The 24,597-nt window shown below is 37.4% G+C and overlaps 2 protein-coding genes across 9 annotated transcripts in view; one reads left to right on the top strand and one right to left on the bottom strand.

The window, feature by feature from the left end:
* Window positions 1-6,521, top strand: part of GPR160 (G protein-coupled receptor 160) — a 15,015-nt gene extending 8,494 nt beyond the window's left edge. For 2 of the 5 annotated variants that reach the window (XM_032783696.2, XM_032783697.2), the window contains exons 2-4: window positions 2,375-2,425; window positions 4,337-4,444; window positions 5,084-6,521. In XM_032783696.2, coding sequence (XP_032639587.1) covers window positions 5,138-6,145 — 1,008 coding nt within the window. In that variant the 5' untranslated portion in view covers window positions 2,375-2,425; window positions 4,337-4,444; window positions 5,084-5,137 and the 3' untranslated portion in view covers window positions 6,146-6,521. The remainder of the gene's footprint in view (window positions 1-2,374; window positions 2,426-4,336; window positions 4,445-5,083) is intronic. The other 3 variants (XM_032783699.2, XM_032783700.2, XM_032783701.2) reach the window with 2 other exon arrangements.
* A 5,232-nt stretch (window positions 6,522-11,753) lies between these two features.
* PHC3 (polyhomeotic homolog 3) overlaps window positions 11,754-24,597 on the bottom strand; it is a 94,796-nt gene continuing 81,952 nt past the window's right edge. For 2 of the 4 annotated variants that reach the window (XM_032783692.2, XM_032783691.2), the window contains one exon: window positions 11,754-19,980. In XM_032783692.2, the coding sequence (XP_032639583.1) occupies window positions 19,959-19,980 (22 nt within the window). In that variant the 3' untranslated portion in view covers window positions 11,754-19,958. Of the gene's footprint in view, window positions 19,981-22,750; window positions 23,209-24,597 lie in introns of those variants that run through there. The other 2 variants (XM_075068399.1, XM_075068401.1) reach the window with 1 other exon arrangement.

Genomic DNA, 24,597 nt, shown 5'->3' with positions numbered 1-24,597 from the left:
TCCACAGGCAAGCCGCCAAAGGCAGTCTGCCTGCCGCCCTCGACAGAGTGCCCCCACTGGCTTGCCGCCCTAAGCACGCGCTTGGCGTGCTGGTGCATGGAGCCACCCCCGCTGACTTGTGCACATACAACAGTCATTACACAGTTACAGAGTGAACTCTTGCATGATGTGCACTTTTGAAACAATAACAGTGGCCAAACAGGAAGAAACTGGTACTCAGAGAGCAGAGGAATAGGAAGGGAAGTTCAAAAGACAGACTGCAGCAGAATCGTAATTCTAGAATCAAAAGCAATATGTTGCGTGTGTAGTTTAAAACAGCTGAGCAACTGAAGTTCCCAGTGACTTCAGTGAGACTTATGGGTAATAAATAGTGCTGTCAATTAATGGGGGTTAATTCAAATTAACTAGATTAAACAGTAATCATGGTTAATCACAGTTTTAATCACACTGTTAGCAATAATAGAATACCAATTTAAATTTATGATAAATATTTTTGGATATTTTTCTACATTTTCAAATATTGATTTCAATTACAACACAGAATACAAAGTATACAGTGCTCACTTTATACTATTTTTATTACAAATATTTGCACTGTAAAAACCAAAAAAAGTTTTTTTCAAATTGACCTCATACAAGTACTGTAGTGCAGTCTTTTTATCGTGAAGGTGCAATTTACAACTGTAGAATTTTTTTTTCTCACGAATGCACTCAAAAACAAAACAATGTAAAAATTTAGAGCCTATAAGTCCAGTCAGTCCTACTTCTAGTTCAGCCAATTGCTAACACAGATAAGTTTGTTATATTTACAAGAGAGAATGCTGCCCACTTATTTAAGTCACTTGAAAGTGAGATGAGATGTTTGTATGGCACTGTTGTTGCTGGTGTTGCACGGTATTTATGGGCCAGATATGCTAAACATTCATATGCCCCTTCATGCTTCAGCTTGCACTATCTTTTTATAGTGCAAATAGTTGTATTGAAACAAAGTGAGCACTGTACACTTTGTATTCTGCGTTGTAACTGAAATCAATATATTTGACAATGTAGAAAAATATAATAAATTTAAATTGGTATTCTATTGTTTAACAGTGCAATTAATTTTAATCTTGTGATTAATTGCAATTTTTTAAAAATCATTTGACAGCCCTAATGAACATTTCTGAAAATCAGGACAGTTATACTTAGGTGCCGAAGCATGGCTTTAGAGCATAACTTTAAGCACTCATCACTGAAAATTTTGATCTGAAAGGTAAATTTTTCAATAGACCCAGCCCTCCTCCTAATTTTGTGCATGCAGTTCTGAAAACACTATCACTTGTATGCACCAGTGACTAAATTTGCACATGCAAACAACATTTATAGGTGCAGGTGACGGTGCAAAGAAAATTAAGAGCCATTTATTAAGATTGGACCTTTTTTTTGCCTCCTGATTTAGCAGATTTTCAGTTCACCTGTAAAGTATTTTCATTGCTGTTTGATTAAACATGGAAAGATCTGCCCAAGTGTAACCAGGTTAAATGTGTCCCGAAGTTGACAATATGCTTTCAAATGTACAGTTATTTTAAAAGTATAGCATAAATGTGTGTATAGTATATTGAAAGCCTTAGGGCCACCTTCTAACCTGAGGTATATATCCACTAGCTATCACTAAAGTGGGAGGTACAGTAAAATTCAAGCTCCAGATAACCCTGTCTTCTCTTCCTATTGAGAGTAGTATTTAAATTACACATAGTTCACATATGTTGTCTGTTTATGCAAAATGGTAACAAAATGTGGATGGAGATTTAAATATAAATAAAGCAGGCATAAAAGAGAATGGAAGAATAATTCTTTATCTACCTTAATAGCCATGCCATGAGTTCTGGGGTTTTCCCCTGCAATAGCTGATCACACCACGCTAATGCAGGGTGAATGCTTGCAGTGCTTTTTTACCTGAAGCAGGTGAAAGTACTGACAGACAGATGAGTTTTGCAAGAGGAACATAATACACTGACTAAAGTCTTGGCAGGTAAAAAGTTTTTCAACTCCCTTGGAAAAAAATTTGTTTTGGACAATAAATTTTTTAACTTGTTAAAAATAGACTGCTGGAAGCAGAAATTGGTCTGTAGCAGCTGAAAAAAAATTGAGAACTGAAGAAACCTTTGAGGGGACAATTGGGATAAGGAAGAAGAGAGAATGGTAAAGTGTAGGGAAGATGAATGAAAATGTTTCATGAAAATGCCTAGATCTGCTATATGAAATTATATTAAGATAATCATATGTGTTACATTCGCAGTATAATAGAGACTGTAAAGATTTTCTTATTTCTGGAAAAATGCAAACTGATCATTCTTACTGAATGAAAAGACAACTTATGTTCTCTCTCTCACAGGGCAACTATGGACCATGCTTTCAAGAAACAGGGGGCTCTTTAATAATGATGGTACAGTATTTATAAGCCCCCTATTGCAATTTAGTAATTCAGGATTAAGTTATAAGACTGCATATCACAGTAACTAAAAACATGACAAATTAATGGGATCCAGAGATGAAAGTAAGCCGGTACGCCCCCAGGCGGCAATTTAAAGGGCCCAGGTCTCCCAGCAGCAGCTGGAGCCCTGTGCCCTTTAAATTCCCGCTAGAGCCCTGCTGCCAGCAGAGGTGGCTAGGACTGCCAGGGCTTTGGTGGCAATTTAAAGGGCCCAGGGCCCTGCTGTGGTAGCGGTGGCTGGGAGCCCCGGGCCCTTTAAATTACTGCTGGAGCCCCACTTCTGCTACCCCAGGGCTCCAGCAGCAGGGCTCAAGCGGCAATTTAAAGGGCCAGGGGCTCCAGCCACCACTACTGTCCTGGGCCCTTTAAATCTCCACCGGCTCCAGCAGTTGGGCTCTGGCGGCAATTTAAAGGGCCTGAGGTGGTAGCAGCGGCCGGAGCCCTGGAACCTTTAAATTGCCGCCCGGGGCTCCAGGCTCTGAAGCTGGTAGCTCTGGCAGTGATTTAAAGGGCCCGGGGCTCTAAAGATCCCGCGCCTTTCTCAGGACTCCGGCATACCGGTAAGTCCTTTAAGTTACTTTCACCCCGATGGGATCTTACATAGGATGAAGAATGGGGTTAGATTAGTTACAATAGGGAGAATATAAAACAATCTTGGGAAAGTGGTATTTAATTTTTGTGTAAAAGCTGAGAAAGATATGTTTAAAGATGAGTTTAACTATGGAAGTGGTAGCATACAAGTTCTGTAAGGAAATCGAACCACTGGCCAAATCCTACTTACCTTACTCAAGTGAGTATTATTGAAGCTAATTCAACTAAAAAGTCCAATTCAAAATTAATTGAAATCAGTGGGAGTTGAATTGGAACCTCACTCATGTGAATATGGCACACATGATTTGGCACTAGTATATGCCCACCTTTGCTGCCTCAGTTTTTTAACACAGAAAAATGCTTGTTTTCAAAATGGCCACAGCCTCCAACTGTCCCCAACAGAAATGAAACCAAGATTCCCTCAAAGTGATGGTGGACACTGACACCCTTGAGGACAGGGATGGCTTTAGTCTCATAGTGAACGAGAGGAGGAGATGGCTGCCATTTTGAAAGAGGGCAATTCTTCGTAGAATTCTCTATATTATTCATCAGTCTCTGCTGAAGGAGAAACTTATGAAGAATAATGTCAAAAAGTTACCATTAATTCTCCCCAAAATTCTTCAAATGTAGCCAATGCACAAAATTTGAGTTTTAATTATTTGAAGTGTCTTACTCTGTTCTGAAACCGTTAGACACAAAGTCTGACACTGAATGCTAATTTTTTTAAAGGACCCACTTTTGATTAATTTTCTGAAAATTTACAAGTAAATCCATTAATCAGGTTAAGTAATTCTATATTCAAAGTACTATAATTTAGGGAAGGATACGCTCTGTTCTTCATATGTAACAAAATAGTTGAACATTGGCTGAAAGTGCAAAACTTAACTCCACCTTAACTACAACTGGTACTGCCATACTACACATGCCTCTGTGCACTAGGGCCTAAGAGTGCTCTAGACTCAGGCTGTTTCAATCTGCAAGGCTTCCTCGGCAGATCAGGAGGGGCTACTCCTGGAGAAACTGTGGCTTAAGGCACCCCACACCCTATTTTCTCCAAGAGGCAGGCAGAGGAGAAAGCAAGCGAGCAGACATCACCTACAGGGTTGCAGTGGCTTCTTTGTAGAAGACTGGGTAAGGAGAGAGCCACTTTAAAAAAAAAAAAAATGAAAAAGTGATAATTATTGGTTTTGTGGGATTAGGAAACAGATTTTTTAAATTATATTAGGTGGCAATCTAATTCATTTACTTTTATTCACTTCTTTAAACACACAGATAAGGACAGTTGATCTTACCACATCCTGATTATCTAGGAACAATGGAGGAGAGCTAAATGACTTCTTCCAGAGGACAGCCTAAGCATGAGGATGTTACCATGCCGATGTAGGGGAAGCAGCCATCCCAGACTCACTTTGTATAGAAATGAATGTATGCAAACAAGTTATAAAAAGAAACCCCAAAAAATCCAAAATGGAAAACAAAATAGTGAAATCGCTCAGTAAAAATAAAATTTAAATTACTTCAGATGACAGATCTTTTAATTCCCAAAACTAAGAACATGTACAGAAGATAAAGGAACTTGCTGTCAATAAAATGGTGTTTCATTTAAGCTTTATTCACAATCAAAGACTTGTGAAAATTCAAGTAGGAGTTTTATAACTGCTCGACTGATAACGGAGTTATGATAGTATGCAGTGTGGTTGTAGCTGTGTTGGTCCTAGGAAATTAGAGAGACAAGGTGGGTAGGTAATATCTTTTTTTAGATTAATTTCTATTGGTGAGAGAGGAGTTTTGAGATTACACAGAGCTCTTCTTCAGGTCTGGGAAATGTACTGAGAGCGTCACAGCTAAATATAAGGTGAAACAGATTGTTTAGCATAAGTGGATAACACATTTCAAGGGACCATTGAAAGTCAAGTGGCTCGTAACATCCCTTCCGGAGGGGAAGTTATAATTGGCTGGAGAGTTACAACAGTAATCAGTTAATATACATTCCAAGACTGTCATTAACTCTCTTTTCAGGTATGAACAACTGTGTCCTGTAAGATTTATTTTGCTGGCTCTTATCCTTGAAGAATGGCTGCCATCTCTTGTGCAAATTGTTCCCTTCAGTACTACAGCCAGCTCAATCAACCTCTTGAAGCTAGCTGTGTGCTGCTCCTGATTATGCTTGGAAAAGTGTCACTCAATCTCTTCATGTTGGGAGTTAGAAGATGGGATGTAAAACAAAGTTTTATGGGATATTTCTGTATTTCACTGGCACTTCTTGACTTCACACTTCTGGTGACTATAGCTTTCATCTCCTATTTTGAGGATTTTGCACTTTGGGGTGTGAGATTTACCAAGTACCACATTTGTCTGTTCACTCAGATAATTTCCCTTATGTATGGTGTCTTGCATTACCCAGTTTGTCTCGTGTCTGTTCTGGATTATTACATGACTGTAGCTCAAACCCGTAAACCTGCTAGCATAGGTCAAAGACTACTTTATATACTTAGTGTGATTTTTATATGGATTTCAGTCCTCTTTTATATTCTGAAAGTTCCAGCTGTTTCTGCAGAATTAGAAATACAGAACCACTTTTTTACATGCCCTTTCTATATCAGTGTTCAGAGCTACTGGCTATCATTAGCCATCCTGTTTGTTATAGGTGTGGCTCTTGTGATTTGTTGGTCGGAAGTTATAACTATGGTACGGTCTGTCCGGATTATTTCCTTTACAAGTGTGACTGTTTTAATCTTTTCATATGCATCTGACTGTGATTGCACTGTCTGTAAAAAGCAGCTTTTGACAAGACTCCTCATCTGCTTTCTTGGCACTTGGACACCTTTTGTTTTCCTTCAGATGATCATCTTGTTGCTTGGTGCTCAGATTCCAGCCTACATGGAGATGAATGTCCCCTGGCTATACTTCATAAACAGCTTTCTAATCGCAACAGCATACTGGTTTAGGTGTCATGACATTCAACTGACAGAGGGGATGTGGTCTGCAGATCCATTTGTCAGCTGGAAATTCTGCTTCATCCCATTTAACAATCAAAATACAGAGCAAGCTGAAAAGCCAGGCACAGAAATCATCTGTTAATGAACTGCTGTGTGAAAAGAATACAAATAAATGCTGTGCATCAGAGGTGTCTGACTATGCTATTTTGATGTCCTCTGTGAACACATATAAATGGATTATACAAGGAAATTCCTCAAACTACAATATGAAGAAAAAGTCACCAAAATTCTCCAATGTATAATGGCATATTGCACTATAATGTGGAATACTGAACTGTTATCCAAGCTAGACTTCAAATAAAAATGGGTGCTTACTGCACAAAATATTTTAATGGAATGTGTTATATATTCAAAATATAGTTGAAAACAGGTAAATAAAAATGTCCAATACTTCTGCAAAAAACTGCCTGATTTTAACATTAAATGCTAATAAACAAAGTTGAGATTGTTTAAAATTGTCTGTGATGCATGAACTTGAAAAAAAAGAAAAGAGAGGATTAAAATCTTTAGCTAACCTTGAGACTTCTACAACTATGTACAAGTATTATTAATTGTCAAATGTTTTAGCTGTAAACACCTCCTTTATAATTTATCAGTTCTAAAAAGGTTATACTATTGCCTATTAAAAATTGAAGTTTCCCTCTTTGCTTAATGAAAGAGAAACTGTCTAAAAGGAATGGATATAACTTTTACTACCTTCTCCCCCCAGAAAGTAAATATCATATAAACTATGTTTAAAACTGTCTACAAAAAAGGAAAGGTAGGTGAGGAAATATCTTTTATTGGACCAACTTCTGTTGGTGAGAGACAAGCTTTCAACTCACACAGACCTGAAGAAGAGCTCTGTGTGGCTCAAAAGCTTGTCTCTCTCACCAACAGAAGATGGTCCAATAAAAGATATTATCTCGCCCACCTTGTCTCTCTAATATTCTGGGACTGACATGGCCACAACTACACTGCATACACAAAAAAAGAAAGACCAATAAGATGCACAATTACCAGGATGACATTAAGTGTGACAGTTTAAACTTTTTGTAAGCACTAACTTATACATTCACATCATACAATTTGCACTGTAGAAGCAAGTGTTATTTATTTGTGTTACTTCATTTCAGTCTTTACATTCCATATTTAGCATTGCAGTAACTTTACCAGTAACATCAGAATGCAGTGGCTTTCCTTAGTGCGCAAATAAATATAAAAATTTACTTTAATGTCAAAGGTTATCTTGTTTTCCATACAGTTATTTGGTACAAATAAAATTAAACTGCTGATAGTATAAAAAAATGTGAAAAAATGACGTATCAAAATGCATATGGTTGGTGTGAAAGATCTGCAGCTGTATGTAAATGTCCAGAAAGAATCAATGGATAAAATAGAAGCTTTAGCAGAAAAAATATTTTTCTGCACATTGTGTTGCTTAAGTAATTAGGTGGCCAGTGAGAAAAGATAAATGGAATATCTTCACAGAACATTAATAAAAACAAAATAGTGGTCAGTGGATAAAACACATGATTCACCACTATATTATAGTAGTGCTTAATGATACCAATGCTGATTGTTCCAGGCACTCTGCAAACACATAGTAAGCACTATGAAGAACATCATCCAAATAGACTTCATGGTCAAAGGAAGAAAGAGAAGTGACTTGGTTACAGTGATACAGTAGGTAGACCAATGGCATAGCAGATACTTACCTAATGTAAATTGTCAGAGCTGAAGATCTGGCCACTGGTGTCCTGACTCTGGCAGTCTAGTGCTCAACCCACTGGACAACACTGCTTCTTTGTACTGGTGAGTGGAGTTGACATAAGAAACTTACTGTGCCTGTCCTTTACATGCACAGTATGTATGTATGGGATACTGTTCTGAGAAGGAGGAGTGCTGGGAAAAGATGGGGTCCAGCTAAGAAGGGGAAGAGCATCTTTCCACGGTGTGAAAGTAGAATGAATTATATTGTAAAAATAAGAATGAATTACAGAAATGTTGTATGTACCTTTAAGCAGAAATAAGAAATACAGGTGTCAGGAAAAGAAACATTAGGCATAAACAATGAGTCCACTTAAGCTAATGGTGAAACATTAACAGAAGATCAGTAATAGTAAGGAAATAAGATATGCATGTCTAGCCCAGATAAACTTATCAGATTCTGCTTCCTTTGTTATCTTGTTAAATTCTCGCCCTTTTCTCTGTATAGTTTGTGTCTTGCATGGTGCTCACATTATCTGGGTGTTATTAGCAGAGCGCTGAACAGAGTGGTCTGACAAACTGTGAGTCCTGAGTCTAACTTTGACAACAGTGACTCACCAAGCTAGTGAGAAGGAATGGTAAATTACTAAAGAGTTGTATAAGCAACAGGATCGAATTAAGTGAAGGAATCTGCTCTACATCTTAGATGTATATACACAAATGCAAGGAATATGGGGAACAAACAGGAAGAACTGGAAGTTTTAGTGCATAATCTAAATCATGACTTATTTGCCATCACACATTGGTGGGATACATCTCATGAGGGAATGCTGGTAAACGGGTATAGCTTGTTCAGGAAGGTCAGGCAGGATAAAACTGAAGGAGGTGTTACATTATACATCAAGAATATGTACACTTGTATTGAGATCCAGAAGGAGGTGAGAGGCAGACCGCCTTAAAGTTTCTGGGTTGAGATAAAAGGGGGAGAAAATAGGAGTGACACCATGATAAGGGTCTAAATCTGGAAGAGGAGGTGGATGAGGAATTTCTAGAACAAACAGAAATATCCAAAACACAAGACCTAGTAATATTGGGGAACTTTAACTACCACAGATATCTGCTGGAAAAGTGATACTGGAAAACATTCCAGAAATGTAATACAGGAGACATTCCAGACGACTGGATAAAGGCAAATATAGTGCCCATCTATAAAAAAGGGAAATGAGGATAATCCAGGGAATTACAGACCAGTCAGCTTAACTTTTGTACCTGGAAAGATAATGGAGCAAATAATTAAGCAATCAATTTTCAAACACCTAGAAGATAATAAGGTGATAAAATAACAGCATGGATTTGTCAAGAACAAATTAGATCAAACCAACTGGATAGCTTTCTTTGTCAGGGAAAAAAGCCTTGTGGATAGGGGGGAAGCAGTAAGTATGGTATATCTTGACTTTAGTAAGGCTTTTGATACTGTCTTCCATGACCTTCTCATAAACAAACTAGGGAAATACAACTTAGATGGAGCTACTATAAGGTGGGTGCATAACTGGTTGAAAAATCGTTTCCAGAGAGTAGTTATCTGTGGTTCACAGTCATGCTGGAAGGGCATAATGAATGGGATCCTGCAGGGATTGGTTCTAGGTCCGGTTCTGTTCAAATTTTCATCAATGATTTAGATAATGGCATAGAGAGTACACTTACAAAGTCTGCGGACGATACCAAGCTGGAAGGGGTTGCAAGTGCTTTGGAGGATAGGATTAAAATTCAAAATGATCAGTACATTTCTCCAGTTTGTCCAGAAGTAAATAGGATGAAATTCAATAAGGCCAAATGCAAAGTACTCCACTTAGGAAGGAATAATCAGTTGCACACATACAAAATGGGAAATGACTGCCTAGGAAGGAGTACTGTGGAAAGGGACATGGGGGTCATAGTGGATCACAAGCTAACATGAGTCAACAGTGTAATGCTGTTGCAAAAAAAGCAAACATCATTCTGGGATGTATTAGCAGGAGTATTGTAAGCAAGCCATGAGAAGTAATTATTCTACTCTACTCATGCTGATTAGGCCTCAACTGGAGTATTGTGTCGAGTTCTGGGCGCCACATTTCAGGAAAAATGTGGACAAATTGGAGAAAGTCCAGAGAAGAGCAACAAAATATTTAAAGGTCTAGAAAATATGACCTATGAGGGAAGATTGAAAAAATTGGGTTTGTTTAGTCTGGAGAAGAGAAGACTGAGAGGAGACATGATAACAGTTTTCAAGTACATAAAAAGTTGTTACAAGGAGAAGGAAGAAAATTTCTTCTTCTGAACCTCTGAGATAGGACAAGAAGCAATGGGCTTAAATTGCAGCAAGGGAGGTTTAGGTTGGACATTAGTAAAAACTTCCTGTCAGAATGGTTAAGCACTAGAAAAATTGCCTGGGGAGGTGGTGGAATCTCCATCATTGTGGATTTTTAAGAGCACGTTAGACAAACACCTATCAGGGATGGTCTAGATAATACTTAGTCCTGCTTTGAGTGCAGGGGACTGGACTAGATTACCTCTTGAGGTCCCTTCCAGTTCTATGATTCTATCAAAACAGAATTCCCAATAAGTTCTTGGAATGTATTAGGGATAACTTTTTTTTTCCAGAAACTGGAGGAAGTAACTAGGGGGATAGCCATTTTAGACTTGATTCTGACCAACAGGGAAGAATTAGTTGCAAATCTGAAGGTGGAGGAAAATTTGGGTGAAAGTGATCATAAAATGATAGATTTAATGATTCTAAGGCAAGGAGGGAGTGAGAGCAGAAGAATAAGGACATAGGACTTTAAAAAAACACTTTGTAAAGCTCAGAAAACTGGTAGGTATGATCCCATGTGAAAAAAATCTAAGGGATAAAGGAGTTCAGGAAAGCTGGCAGTTTCTGAAGAAGACAGTATTAGAATCATAGACTTTAAGGTCAGAAGGAAACATTATGATCATCTAGTCTAACCTGCACAAAGCAGGCCACAGAATCTCACCCACCCACTTCTGTATCAAACCTGTGTCTGAGCCACTGAAGTCCTCAAATCATGGTTTAAAGACTTCAAAGTGCAGAGAACCTTCCAACAAGTGACCCGTGCCCCACGCTGCAGAGGAAAGCGAACCCCCCCCAGGGCTTCTGCCAATCTGCCCTGGAGGAAAATTCCTTCCCGACCCCAAATATGGTGATCAGCTAAACCCTGAGCATGTGGGCAAGACTCATCAGCCAGACACCCAGGAAAGAATTCTCTGTAGTAACTCAGATCCCACCCCATCTAACATCCCATCACAAGCCATTGGGCATATTTACCACTAGTAGTCAAAGATGAATTAATTGCCAGCACATCCCTCGGCCTGCACCGCTTCCCGCCACCCCCATTGGCTTGGAGCAGCAAACTGTGGCCAGTAGGAGCCGCGATCGGCCGAACCACGGATGTAGCAGGTAAACAAACCAGCCTGGCCCACCAGGGTGCTTACGCTGGCAAGCTGCATGCCAAAAGTTGTCGACCCCTGCTTTAGATGATACTGATTTACAGATACGGGGAAGGCAGGCAGGCAAGGGGCTGATGTAAGGATATTGGTTGTACAGAATGGGTAAAGAAACTAGACCAGTGTTTTGTTATTTATGCCTTTTTTAAAACGATGCTCTCAGTGACATTTTTTAAATGTTCCATGATTTGCCAAGATGTGTCAATATGCCTAGTTTATATGCACCAAAAACAATAGATATGTGCATACATTATAAAAAACTAAATTGCAATCTGATAGTCAGAAAGGATAGTTACTTCCTGGTTAAAGCTAGAAGGAATATGAAAGCAAATGTTTTAACTAAAATTTATATTTTAAAAAGAGCTACATTAGTGAGAAAAATATTAACTTGTAACTGCTAACCCAACTCAAGTGAATAGATGCTATTTGTTCTTCTCTTGTCCTTAAAGCTTTATGTAGCATTTGATTTTTAATTTTAAAGTAAAACAGATTAAATAATCAAAGTAAACAAATGGAAGTAGCTTTTATTTCTGAAGCACTGAACTCACAATACAACATAGTATTGAAATATAATGATATCAGTAAACGATGCTGTAGGTTGGCTAATTTTCCACTTAGACCTGCAGGGAGCAACGTTATCAAGCAAGAATGTTCAAAAGAAAAAATGTGCAGATAACAAAAGGTGCAATTACAAACAAATTTAAGCAGCATAGTATAAGGTGCTTTGATTCAACATTTGTATAATCAGATTACCCATTCACAGACATGTTGTTAAAGGTAAATTTTACTTCACTCTGTTACAGACTAACAAATATGAGAATCTATAATTCATTCACATGCTAGCTAATAGGAAAGTGCTTTTTCTTTAAAAATGATACACAAAGTGAAGATAATATTTTACATAGATCACTGTGCTCTTCAACTCTAAAATTTCTTTAACTTAATTTTTGGATTAACATTTACACTATTACACTTTAATTATAGACACTGATATTACACTTTAATTATAGACATTGATCTAAGTGCTGAATTTGATGCTACATATGCTAAAACTTCTGGGTAAAGAAGAATCCAGTATGATATCACTCCATGATAAGAACAAACATATTATTCTCTTTATATATATTAATCTAAAATTTGTTTCTGCAAACAAATTCCAATGGTCAGTTTTAATACATGACTTTACCTTGCATAAAGCTTCTCTCATCCACTGCATGCCACATCTTGCTGAGGTTTCAATAACCAAAGTGTCCTTTTTTTAAGATGTAACTAAAAGGAGGAGCAAAATTTTAAATATATGCAAAATGGCTGGGGGAAGTATGGTTAAAAAGCAAGTGAAATGACTGGTGTCATTTGCTAAATTACCAACAAACAGTTGCATTTTAAGAATTAGTGCAAATAGGAAAAGGCAATATTTAACAATATGTAGTTTGAAATGTTTGGCACCACAATCACAGCTTCATCCCTTATGCTGGCTTCCACAACATGGAAACATTATTGTATTTGATGTTAAAAATAGGAAAATAACTAAAATAACTTCAAGAACAACCAATAAACTTAATTTCTAGATACTATTTTAAAAGATATAGGGCAAACCCTGCCCTACTTCATTTCTGAACACTGTGTTTCTTCAGCCTCTACAAACTGGATACACACCTAAAAGGACTGATAAAATATTTACAAAAACCCAATGGAATTTAAAAATCAGTATATACTGCAAAAGTATTCATGCACCAGGCATTTAAAAAGATAATGAAATAAGTAAAACTTTACTGAATCTACAGATATATGTATGAAAATACTTCATTTTAATTTCACATGACAATAGATGGAGATTATAAGGTTATGTCCTGTCACATCGATTTTAGTAGCTCCTGTTTAATGAGGTTAAACTTATCGCTAGTCCAATAAGAATTCTGATACATCAACTTCAAATGAAACTGGAACTACAGATGAAATTGTAAAAAGTTAGATAAGGTTGCTAACATATTGACAAGTCAGATTTGGCTTTTAAAATCTAGATCTAATAATACATTACACACATTTTTTCTGTCCTGAGATGGCAGCATTCTTTATATTTGCTGCAATCATTTTAAAGCTAATGGTAATTTTAACAGGAAAACGTGACATCAAAGCAAATCAATTTCAATTCACAAACATATTACAAAGAAAACTTTTAAAGCAAGATTTGGAAAACTTTAAAATAGAATAGTTCTTTTTATTTTACCCATACACTTTGGGAAAAGGTATCAGATAGGATTTCAACCTTCAGGCTGCCAATGTACCACGGAACAGATAACAGCAGGAAGACAAACTTCCACATACCATCCTCCTGCTGTGCTTTAACCCAGTGTTGGAGGAACCATCTTTAAATATGAAATGGCAGTTTTCTCTTTATGCCCATTTAATCCTTGTATTCTTATTTAAAGAAAGCAATTAGAATGTGGAAACATTGTTCACTAAACCCTAGCCTGAGATCATAGACTCATGTCATGTAGGATACCAGCTAAAATAATGATTTTTTTTTTAAAATCATAGTTGAACGCTAGTGACTTATGGTAAAACTATGTGTATGCCATTACCCTTCCACAAGATATCTGTGTTCAAATAAAGGATCTTGTCTCTATAGCCCATCTTCTTCTCTTAGCTGATACTACAGCAAAGCTACATGATGCGTCTTTAATATAACAATACAACTGCACTCCATGATATGAGCAGGGCCGGCTGTAGGTTTTTTGCTGCCCTAAGCAAAAAATTTGCTGCCCCAAGCTCAGGTGGGGCTGGGGCTCACAGGCGGCGCTCGAAGTGGAGGGAGTGATGTCACCTTCTCCCAGTGCCTGCAGGGGCTTTACCCTCCTCCCCCGCCCCGCCATGCAGAGAAGCCCCGATATAAGGGGTGGCACAAGGCAGAGCAGCAGCCAGCGTGCAGATGAGGCGGCGTGGCCCCGGCTCCCTGGCAGGCCTCGCCCTCTCCTCCCCAGGTAGCGGCTGAGGCTTCCCCTTCCTGCTGCAGCCGGGGGGCACGGCACCCTCACACCATCTAAGTGGCACAGCTCCAAGAGTGCAACTTCCCCGAAAAAAAGGATGGCCAGAGTGCCGCCTCTTTAAATATGCCACCCCAAGCATGTGCTTTCTTTGCTGATGCCTAGAGCCAGTCCTGGATATGATTAACAGGATTACAGATTCACTGCAGATTACAATAGGAAGAGAAACTATGCTGAGAAGGTGGTAACTGCAAATATTTCAAATACTGGCAAAATAACAATAGAAAAATCACTGCCAAATAATGTGCTTTGTGCATTACTTTATGTGCATGCTTGTGTCAGCATTAAAGTCCTCCTTTAACAGGCCACATGCCAATCAAATGCTGAATAGTCATCTAGCCATCATTATTATAAACATCCAACAAATTCACGATGATGAAGGGGCTACCCTTATTAAGAACCTTCTGTACCTATCTCATCTTAGATTCCATTAAGAAACCCACAAATTGACTCAGATGAGACAGACACTGTAAATCTGCTCTTTAATGAGATATTCTATTTGCTTTTCACCTCCAAATGGAAATATTAGGTACTTATTAATAAACCTTTTATTTTTCTTACTAATGCTAACCCACATCTCTCCTGGATCAAACTGGTTTCATCTGCAGTGCAGTTCTACATAATAGACCATTCTATACTCGTGTCAATTATTTTTGTGCTTCTATTCATACTTCCTCATCAGGAAGCTGAAATATGCTGATTTATTATGTGTGAACAATGCTGTACTTTCCCACTACAGCTATATAAGAATACAGTACTTTAAAAATGTTCATTGAGTATGAATTAAACATACTTATTTATTTATTATCATTGTGCTAATATTTGTGCTCAAATTATCATTCAGATAAAAAAATCTCTTCAAAAGGCTCCATTTCTAGTTGTCTATTTCATATCTAGATGCTATTTTGGATAATTTAGCAGCAAGCAGCTTGCACTGGAAGTCAGTCTAAAATTTTCACTCATCCTCGCAATTTCTCTTGAAATATATTCACACCACTGATTCTTATGCATGTGTTTTAGGAGAAGCTGAATCCATATCTATGTCAACTCCAAGTGAACTGCAAGCTTATTGAAAAATTTAAATAATATGCTGCTTATATATTACCTTTCATCTCAGAATTTCAGCATTTCAACATAGATTTGCCCCATAATAGCATATGAGATGTATAAATATTACACTCAATTTATAGAAGGGTGAAAACTGAAGTCTAGCGACGTTAACTAAAGTTACAAAGTGGTTTTAATGTAAGAGATTTGAATAGAACCCAGAGATCCTAATGATCAGTCCCTTGTTCTAACCACTATACAAGAGGCACTGGTGCACACAGCCTACACTCATGATGTAAATATCATATTTTTTAAACTCTATGGTGATGCTTGGGGAGGAAATCTGGCATAGTTTAAAACTTCTCCTTAAGATGTGTGGTACGAGAAGACAGCACTACTTCTCTCACTCAGATATAATTATTTCTTAGAATCCAGAACATTTTAGTATTTGCAATGCAATAAGAACACAAATTAAACAAAGAGAGTCAAATTCTTCTCTTCCATAACCAGGTGCAACTCTATAGAGTTGAATTTGTTTATGCCAGCATTGACTGATTCACTTAATCTTTCAAGACAAATATTAATGTTATCTAATTTTAGTCACTTGTTCCATTAAAAATAGTGACACTCTCCTCTCTCTTTAAAAAATAGACTTGGCCATGTTCTCTAAATTACATTTAAAACAGACAACAGGGGGGGAAATGACCTTTTAATCATGTTTACAAAGACATTTTTGGCAAAACTGACAAAACGTTTTTACCTTGTGGCTCAAACTTACCTGATAAGCATACTGCAAAACCTGGCTCAAACTATAACTTATTTCACTATAAATGTATATACAGAGAAATCTTCAATAATTAAGAGAAAATACTGGCAAATACTGCCAGTGAAATTTCTTGACTTACTAAATTAAGGTTATTTGGTAGTGCACAGTTCAGTAGCACTTTCAAATCCTTCTCTGTTTAGCTTCAGTGAAGACCTGATCCAGCACCCATTGAAGTCAAGAGGAATCAACTTTCAGAGAGTGCTAGGCCAGCCCCTAAATGCCAAAAGGTACATCCTTTTAGCAAAATAAAGCACAAAACAACCAACTCATAAGTTATTGCAATAGTAAACAAACAAACAATACTTGTAAAAACCCTACTATAACTGTACTCACAACCTGAATGCACGTGTTGACAGGCCCTACTGCATAATGAATAAAAAATAATATAAGAGTATGTCCAAAAATGTATAGAGCCTTTATAACACAAACATCTCTCCTCTGGTTCCACACAATTATTACACACTTAGGCTCAATACAATATCCCTTGTCTCCAGAGATAGTTGGATCAGGCCTTGTTGCTCTTAATTTGTTAGTCATTGGTATTCTAACACTTTAACCGTTTTCTGATGTACAGTGGAAAGGTTTTATTTCATGTGCATCCTACTGCTTTCAATCAAAACAACAGAGTTGTCTTTTAAAAGGCCTCGCACATGATAAATCAATAAAGCTTTTGTTAGTATCAAGATGCAACAACACCCCTCAAACATGAGTATAACATTTCAATGTATAGAAGAATATGAAAATGATACTGGGATTAAAATTTTTAAAATGCCCCCACATTTTCAAAGCAATCTGCAGGGATTTAACCACACAGAGTCTACTGGCGCTAATGGAAGTCACATGACTTAAACCCATATTAATTCCTCTTAATATGTAGAAGTTTTATTCTATTTCAAATCTCTTTAAAATATTTTCAAACTGAAACTATAGCTTATTGTACAAAAGTGACTTTTTTAAAATTACAATTACTTCTATAGGAACAATAAATAACATCCAAGACTGAAAAATATGAATTTAGAGCTCTGTTCAGCCCCATATTCCAATCAACATTCAACAGTAATGATAAAAAAAAAAATACTCCAAAACCACACATATTAGATAAAACCATAATCTTCTCTTCCTTTTTGATCAACTAGTTTTGAAGCAGCATCAGTTAAAAAAAAAAAAAAAAAAAAAAAAAAAAAAGTCTTACTGAATACATTGTGCCAGGAAAAGCCCCAGTGTGTATGCAGTTATACCAATATTAACTACTGTATTCCAAGATAACTTATTTCACTTTGCCAAACCAGAATAAGCAATATGTTTATACTAATATAACTGTATCTACAGTAGCTTTTTTTTGTTTGTGCTGCTTTAATTATGCCAGCATAGTTAAGGCAGCAAAACTTAAGTGTGGACCAGGCCTACAATCCCCAGTTCTCTAATCCATGATATTTTAAAGCATACATAGTGTTTTGTGGGTCTCCCTACTCTATAAGGAATTATGTATAAAAGTGTAGCTCAGCAAAAGAGCCAGAATGAACGTGTACAGAAATCTGGATTACTTTGAGCTCCTGGCAGTCTGTCAATAATGCGCCAACAAGGATTTATATATAAAAAGGCTAATATATATATAAAAATCCTTGTTGACATTTATACATATATATATTAGTCTTTATACACATATAACAGCTAACTGTAGAAGTGTTTTTTCTGAAAACTGTCCAACAATTCAAGATTAAAATAATAATGAAACTAACACTACAAACAACTGTAGATCTAGGATATAAGCCTCACAATATAAGATCACACTTTCTAACATACCGTAAGTCATTATCAATTACATGTGTAACACATGTACTTTCTACATTGCCAAACAAAGAACACAATAATCAGATAAAGATTAAAAAATAACCAAGTAGTATTTTTGCATAATCAACTGTCTAGTTTTGACAAATTCAAGAGATAACTTATCAATATATCTTTAGTCTTCTACTAGCTTATCAAACCAGTACAAATAAGGATAAAAAAGCAGCAGCTAAGGAGAACCCAAAGTATCCATTATTTTACCACTGAAATGAACATCACCAAATATCTGTACAGTGCACATTCAGTTAAGGAGTTTAATTTAACCACACTGTGATTAGACAGATTAGACTGTCTTCCCTACACCATGACGTGTGCAGAAAAAATAAATCTAAAAGTGCTTAGCAAAAAAACCCAGCTTTTGGCTGTATATTTTTCAAAATCTTTTGGAGCCCCACAGGGTGTTAAGCTCTCACCATACATGTTGCATTAGTAGGTAACTTTGGGCAATCCTAACTTCCAGGTTCAGAAGCTGATAGAAAATATCAGAACAGAATCTTTTGAGAGAGTCAGTTCAAGAAGTTATAATTAAATGCAGTGGTTCTAATGCTGACCTCTGGTAGATATCGACAGAAAGTCTGCTGATGGAAACAAAGTGTTATGTCTACTGAAGGAAAGGGAAGTAGACATTTTTCTGCAGGTCCAATTTGCTCTTCAAGGTCATCCGTGAAATAGGAGCCAAATATCAGCACACCTTTGACTAATTCTTTTCTTTTAACCAGCAAGTGTGCATTGCTCTAGGTTAACTAGCAGCAAGCAAACTAGAAGTATAACAACTTAATGCCCTCTTAGTGCATACCAGCATACAAACAACAAAAGTAATGTATGTGCTTCAGTACTCTCTGGGAAGAGTGTCATGCCATTTGCAAGTCAGTAGCTCTACCCTTGCGAATGTCAGGATTATGACCATCCTACATACATTTTACAGAAAGCTTCCAAACGAAGAAAATACTGCAGTGGCAAACAGATAAGCTTTACACTATAAGAAGAGGTTTGTCACAAACTCCCTGCAAACGATATGCTCAAGACTAAACGAAACTCAGAGAGCATGCCTAAATGCATAGCATTTTACCATAAACAGTGCTTCCACACACTTTGGCCTGGTCTACACTAGGGGGCGGGGCTGATGTAAGATACGTTACTTCAGCTACGTGAATAGCGTAGCTGAAGTTGAAGTACCTTATTTCGACTTACCTCCCGTTCTTATGGCGCGGGACTGACGGCCGCGGCTCCCCCTGTCGACTTTGCTACCACCGCTCGCTCTGGTGGAGTTCCGGAGTCGACAGGAGCGCGTTTGGGGATCGATATATGGCGTCTAGATGAGACACCATATATCGATCCCCGATAAACCGATCGCTACCCGCCACTGCGGCGGGTAGTGTAGACATAACTCTCAGTGGACTCTTCTGTTATTCCATAGTCTAAAAAATGCTTCTGTGGGAAAAATCTGTTTTTCTGAACATATGAATATAATTTAAATGATGATCAGATTGTGTTAAAAAAACCTTAATCTTGTATGATACAGACCATGGGGTTTTTTGGGGGAGAATACTATCATCTACCACAACATATTACATTTTATATGTGCCATTCATCCTACCTCACCCTCTGCTTTATTCTAACGACTCCCCAGCATTGCTTATAAATCTGCTAATTACTGGATGTTTTGGAGGATTATATGATACAGCTGGAGGAGTAAATTTTAACGTCTTTATGTGGAAAAAAAGATATTTAACAAAACATCACAGTAATAGGTATGCCATAGTGTGTATCAGTCTGTTAGAGAGAGGCTACTGTCTAAAGCTTTCCACTAGGACTCCTTCAATGAGTTGATTCGTGCACAAATTTTCAGTGCAGGTCCCAGCTTAATGTTCATTGCACTCATAAGGTGATCCTCTTTCAACAAGAGAAGGGCCTGTCCATCGATCTCCTGTGCTCTAAAGTCATCTGCAATATCTTGACAACCTGCAGTGGAATAAGAAATAGTAGATTAGAAATAAATGCTGACAGATGCAATGGCCTTGTAACTGGAATTTTTCTGATTCATAATTCCCAATGGCTGTATTTTTCATTGGTGGAAGTTGTAGTGTAGATGAGAATTAGACAGCTGAGTCCTACCTACAGTACATCATCGACTGGTGCTACCAATGGTGCAACTGTGCCCATTAGAAATTAAAAATCCTAGTATAAAACAAGGCAATTTTTTCCTATTTTGTTTACAAGAATGATTGCCGTGATCTTGGAGTCCTTTGAAAGGATCTGAGATGCAGAATAAAGAAATGCATATTAAATAAAAACACACAATACATCTGGGTTTTCTCCGGCAAGAAAAGATGACATTGATATTCTGCAGGTGCAAACAGCTCAACTCTCAGAGGCTCAGAAAAAATTACTTACCTTTAATTTCTGAAACATCTCCAGTTTTTGAGTTCTGGTCTGCAACTCTGATGACTTAAATTTTCAGAATTTTTAGCTATGAAGTTTTATTAGAACTCCCTCAACAAAAATCATTAATATTACAGGCATTGATCGAAGCGCATACTCTATGTCCGAAGGAGGAAAGACACACCTCTACCCTGATATAACGCGACCCGATATAACACAAATTCAGATATAATGTGGTAAAGCAGCACTCGGGGGGCGAGGGTGCTGCACACTCTGGCGGATCAAAGCAAGTTTGATATAACGCGGTTTCACCTATAACGCAGTAAAAATTTTTGGCTCCCAAGGACAGTCTTATATTGGGGGTACAGGTGTAGAAGATTGGCATGTCAATGGAGGTGAGCTAAGGTAGTTGGATGCCTTGTTTGAGGAGAGCCATAATGATGCATTTCCCAGGTTTCTGTTTTGTTTCTTTTTCTTTCCTTGACTAACATTCTTGAAAGGTAACAAGCACTCAGCTCACTGATACGTGGCTGCAATCTTAACACAGAAAATTGGGATGTTCAATGGGACAGACTGTTTCAAATAACCAACAATCTCTCCCACAGATTGACATTGGGGGAAAGAAAATGATTCTCTGAGAGATGTCCTGATGAACAATTTTCCTAATCCAATTAAGTGGGGAATTCTGTTATATTTCAACCTGACCTCCAACATCCTTGCTATTTCAGTTCCAGCCCAGGCATCTATTAAGCAGAAACTGTCAACTATGCCAAACTGTATGGTAGCTGTGTCCTATCAAGAATGTATAAATGTCCTCTAGCACCTAGGAGACCACTCATTTTCAGTTGTGGCTTGAAGATTCTCCTTTCCCCTATAATTCATATTTTTATTGTTTTTAAATTAATATACTTATTTTCTTAATCCACTTGTCTGACATGTCTTCTTCTAGTCTTTCAGATGTTTTCTCCCTTAACCTTCCACTCCCCCAATTCCTGATTTTAAATTATTACTTAATAAGTTTTACTTTCTTGATTTCATTTAATGGTTTTGGCCTTTCCTTTTTATAAAGAATCTGTACAGTTAATGGGGAAATCCTCAACATGGAAAAGTCCCTCTTTGTGTTCCCAATAGAACTGGGCACCATCGTCCCTAGGATGAGAGGAACTAATTCTGGATTTAGTTGTAACTTCATATTTAAATTCTATAAAATAATGAATATTGTCCTCTTTTCAGTCTGATTTATAAATGAGCAAAGGACAGGTAAATAGAAAGTGGTAAAGAAGTGTTAGTTCATCTTGAGTGGAGTGTTATTGCATATGAAAGCAATAAAATTCATGAGTTGAAACAGGAAGCCCTCTATGAAGAGTAAACCCACTTTCTACTTCCTTTTTAGTACTCTATACACAGATTTGGTTATGTACCAAATCAACTAACAATTTATTAAGGAGATGAATGAGTTATGGTCCAGGGTGAGGCAGCTTAGAGGATAGTTGAGTTAAATAGTTAGGAAACGGGAATGTCTTGATGGAGAATTCCATAGCATAAACTATGTCTTCAGAAACTTCAAGATACAACTCAGTATCACAATAATTAAGATAGCTACTGTAAAGTGGCAGACTGTATAGCACCTATACAATGGGGCCTTGATACCTGATTGGGGTTCCTGGACACTAAAAAGTAGAGTGTGGCATAAAAAGGGGAAAAGAAAAATTAAGCATCTCATAATAAGGACTTACAACACATCAGAGAAAGGATTACATATTCTATTATGTGCATCAAGTGATAGAACAAGGGGTTTTTTTAGGCTTAGGTCACAAATTTATTACATAACTTCTACTACACCACTAACCATTTCAGCTGTAACAGTGATGCTTTTGTGGGCCCTATCTGACTAACAACTAGATCACAACCTGTATGCTAAGAACCACTGATGTAGTAACAACATACTTTTGCCACGGATTCTTGATGGCACAGACAGTTACAGAATAAAAACAACTTTTAAAAGCATCAGAAATCAACCTTTCAGCTATGAATTGAAGACAATGGCCTCAATAAGCAGAAATGAAATTAAAACAGCATAGGCTACTGGTTCCCACACAAATGACTGCCAAACTCACACCCTTGATGATACAACTACTGCAGACAGATGTGATGTTTTAGATATCACTATGAAGTTCTTATTCATTGATTGAATGTAGCTAAAACTCTCACAAGTAAACACTTCTATGTCTAGCATGGGATCTGACCATGGCAGTTGACAGACATTTATATGCATTTACAGAGATGGACAAGAGCAAATGATTATTTTTAAAAAACAAAATAAATTAATCCAGTTAGAAGAGATTACCTGTTTTGTTTTGTTTTTTAAAGAGATTAGCTTTACCAGGCACCTAGATAAGAGTTTTACTAAGAAACCTGTTTTAAAGACAGTTTTGGAAAATTGAGGGATTGGAGTCTGGATTATTTCAATTCCCTTATTCAAATATATACTAGTATTCACAGCTACCAAAAGAGTGAATATACTATATATACTTTGTATTGCACCAAGCTGGTAATGAGCACTTCGGGTTATATAAAGACCACTAACCTTCGAACAGTATATGTGAAAGTGGAACATCTCTGGAGGAGCATAGCAGATCCAACAGTTCTTCCTTTTCTCCAGGAGAAATTAGTGGCAGTAAAAATGTCATAGAAACCAACAGTCCTTAAAAAAGCTCCAAGGGGATTCAGGAAAAGCTATGTATGGAGGCCAGATGAGGAGACCCTATTCTGTGCTTAGATTTCAGTTCATGGATTCTATTTAGAAGGCTGTAAACCAAAGGTATCGAACGGATTACCAAAGACAGAAACTGACAAATCAATGCTATATAACAAGACTGATGGCCTGTATGGAGTGCATTAGATTCATAATCCAAAATAACACGATAGTTAAGGGGTTAATGCTCTTTTGACCTGTAAAGGGTTAAGAAGGTTCACCTAGCCTACAATGGGGGAGCAAGATGTTTCAAAAGGAAGGAGGGAAGTTTTCCTTTGTTTAGAGTCTCAGTTTCAGCCGGAGCGAAAAAGATCAAGGAACCAGCCTCTTATCAGAGTAGTAAGTTTTAGAAAAGGATAAATAGGTTTATGTTTATTTTCTTTGTAACTTGTCTTGGTAGAATTAAGGGAATTATCAAATTTGAGTATTCTTGTGTGTATTAAAGTTTTTGTCCAGGGGAACATCCTCTGTGTTTTGAATCTGTTGTCTGTGAGAGTAGCTAGTATGCTAATCTCTCCCAGAGAGTTTTCTTTTACCTTTCTTTTTAAATATCTGATTGATTTTTTCCTTGTTTTTAGATCCAAGAGGGTTGGATCTGGATCCATCAGGAGTTGGTGGGAGAAAGGAGGGGGGATGGTTAATTTCTCCTTGTTTTAACATCCAAGGGGTTTGGATCTAGGTTCACAAGGAAATTGGTGAAGTCTCTCAAGACTACCCAGGGAAGAAAAGTAGTGTTTGGGGGTGGTGGAAGCAATACCAGATCTAAGCTGGTAATTAAGCTTAGAAGTCTCCATGCAGGTCCCCACATCTGTACCCTAAATTCAGAGTGGGGAAGGAACCTTGACACATATGCAGTCCAATTACTATCCTGATACTTTCCTGTACAAAGGTCAATCACCTCTGCCAATTCTGTTAGCAATCTAGGAAAACATCTGCTAGAATACTGCTTGAAAACATACTGAAGGTGTGACGAGAACCTGGAAGTGCCCAAAAAGGTAAGAAATGTAGCCATATAGTAATAAGGAGGCTTTTTGGTATGCTGGGACCATCATTTGGATATCTATAAGACAAATAATTTCCAAGGGGGGCAGAAAACAAGAGCTTAGACTGGACTGAAATCTAATGTTAACGCTAGAAAAAAATTCTGAACAAGTCTCATTTAAATTCAGAAATCAACATGTTTATCAAACATATATGAGGAACAGATTCAGTACCCTGTAGAAACTTCCTCAGGTAATTGTTTCAAAGTAGAGAACTGTACATTAGGATTTTAAGAACAGTGTCCTTGTTTAACACAGTTGTACAGGAATTTCTCATGTCTAGGCTGCTCTGCATGTTTTAAACATATACTGTAGGGTGATCCAAGGTAGATAATGCAGCTTAATATACATCCACATACTATAGTCACCAGATGGAATGTACATCAAGGGTAATTTCTGTGG

The sequence above is a fragment of the Chelonoidis abingdonii genome, chromosome 8 (assembly GCF_003597395.2).
Source record: "Chelonoidis abingdonii isolate Lonesome George chromosome 8, CheloAbing_2.0, whole genome shotgun sequence".
In the NCBI taxonomy this organism is placed as follows: Eukaryota; Metazoa; Chordata; order Testudines; family Testudinidae; genus Chelonoidis; species Chelonoidis abingdonii.
The sequence above is the reverse complement of the archived record's forward strand: the minus strand, read 5'-3'. Positions and strand labels throughout refer to the sequence as shown.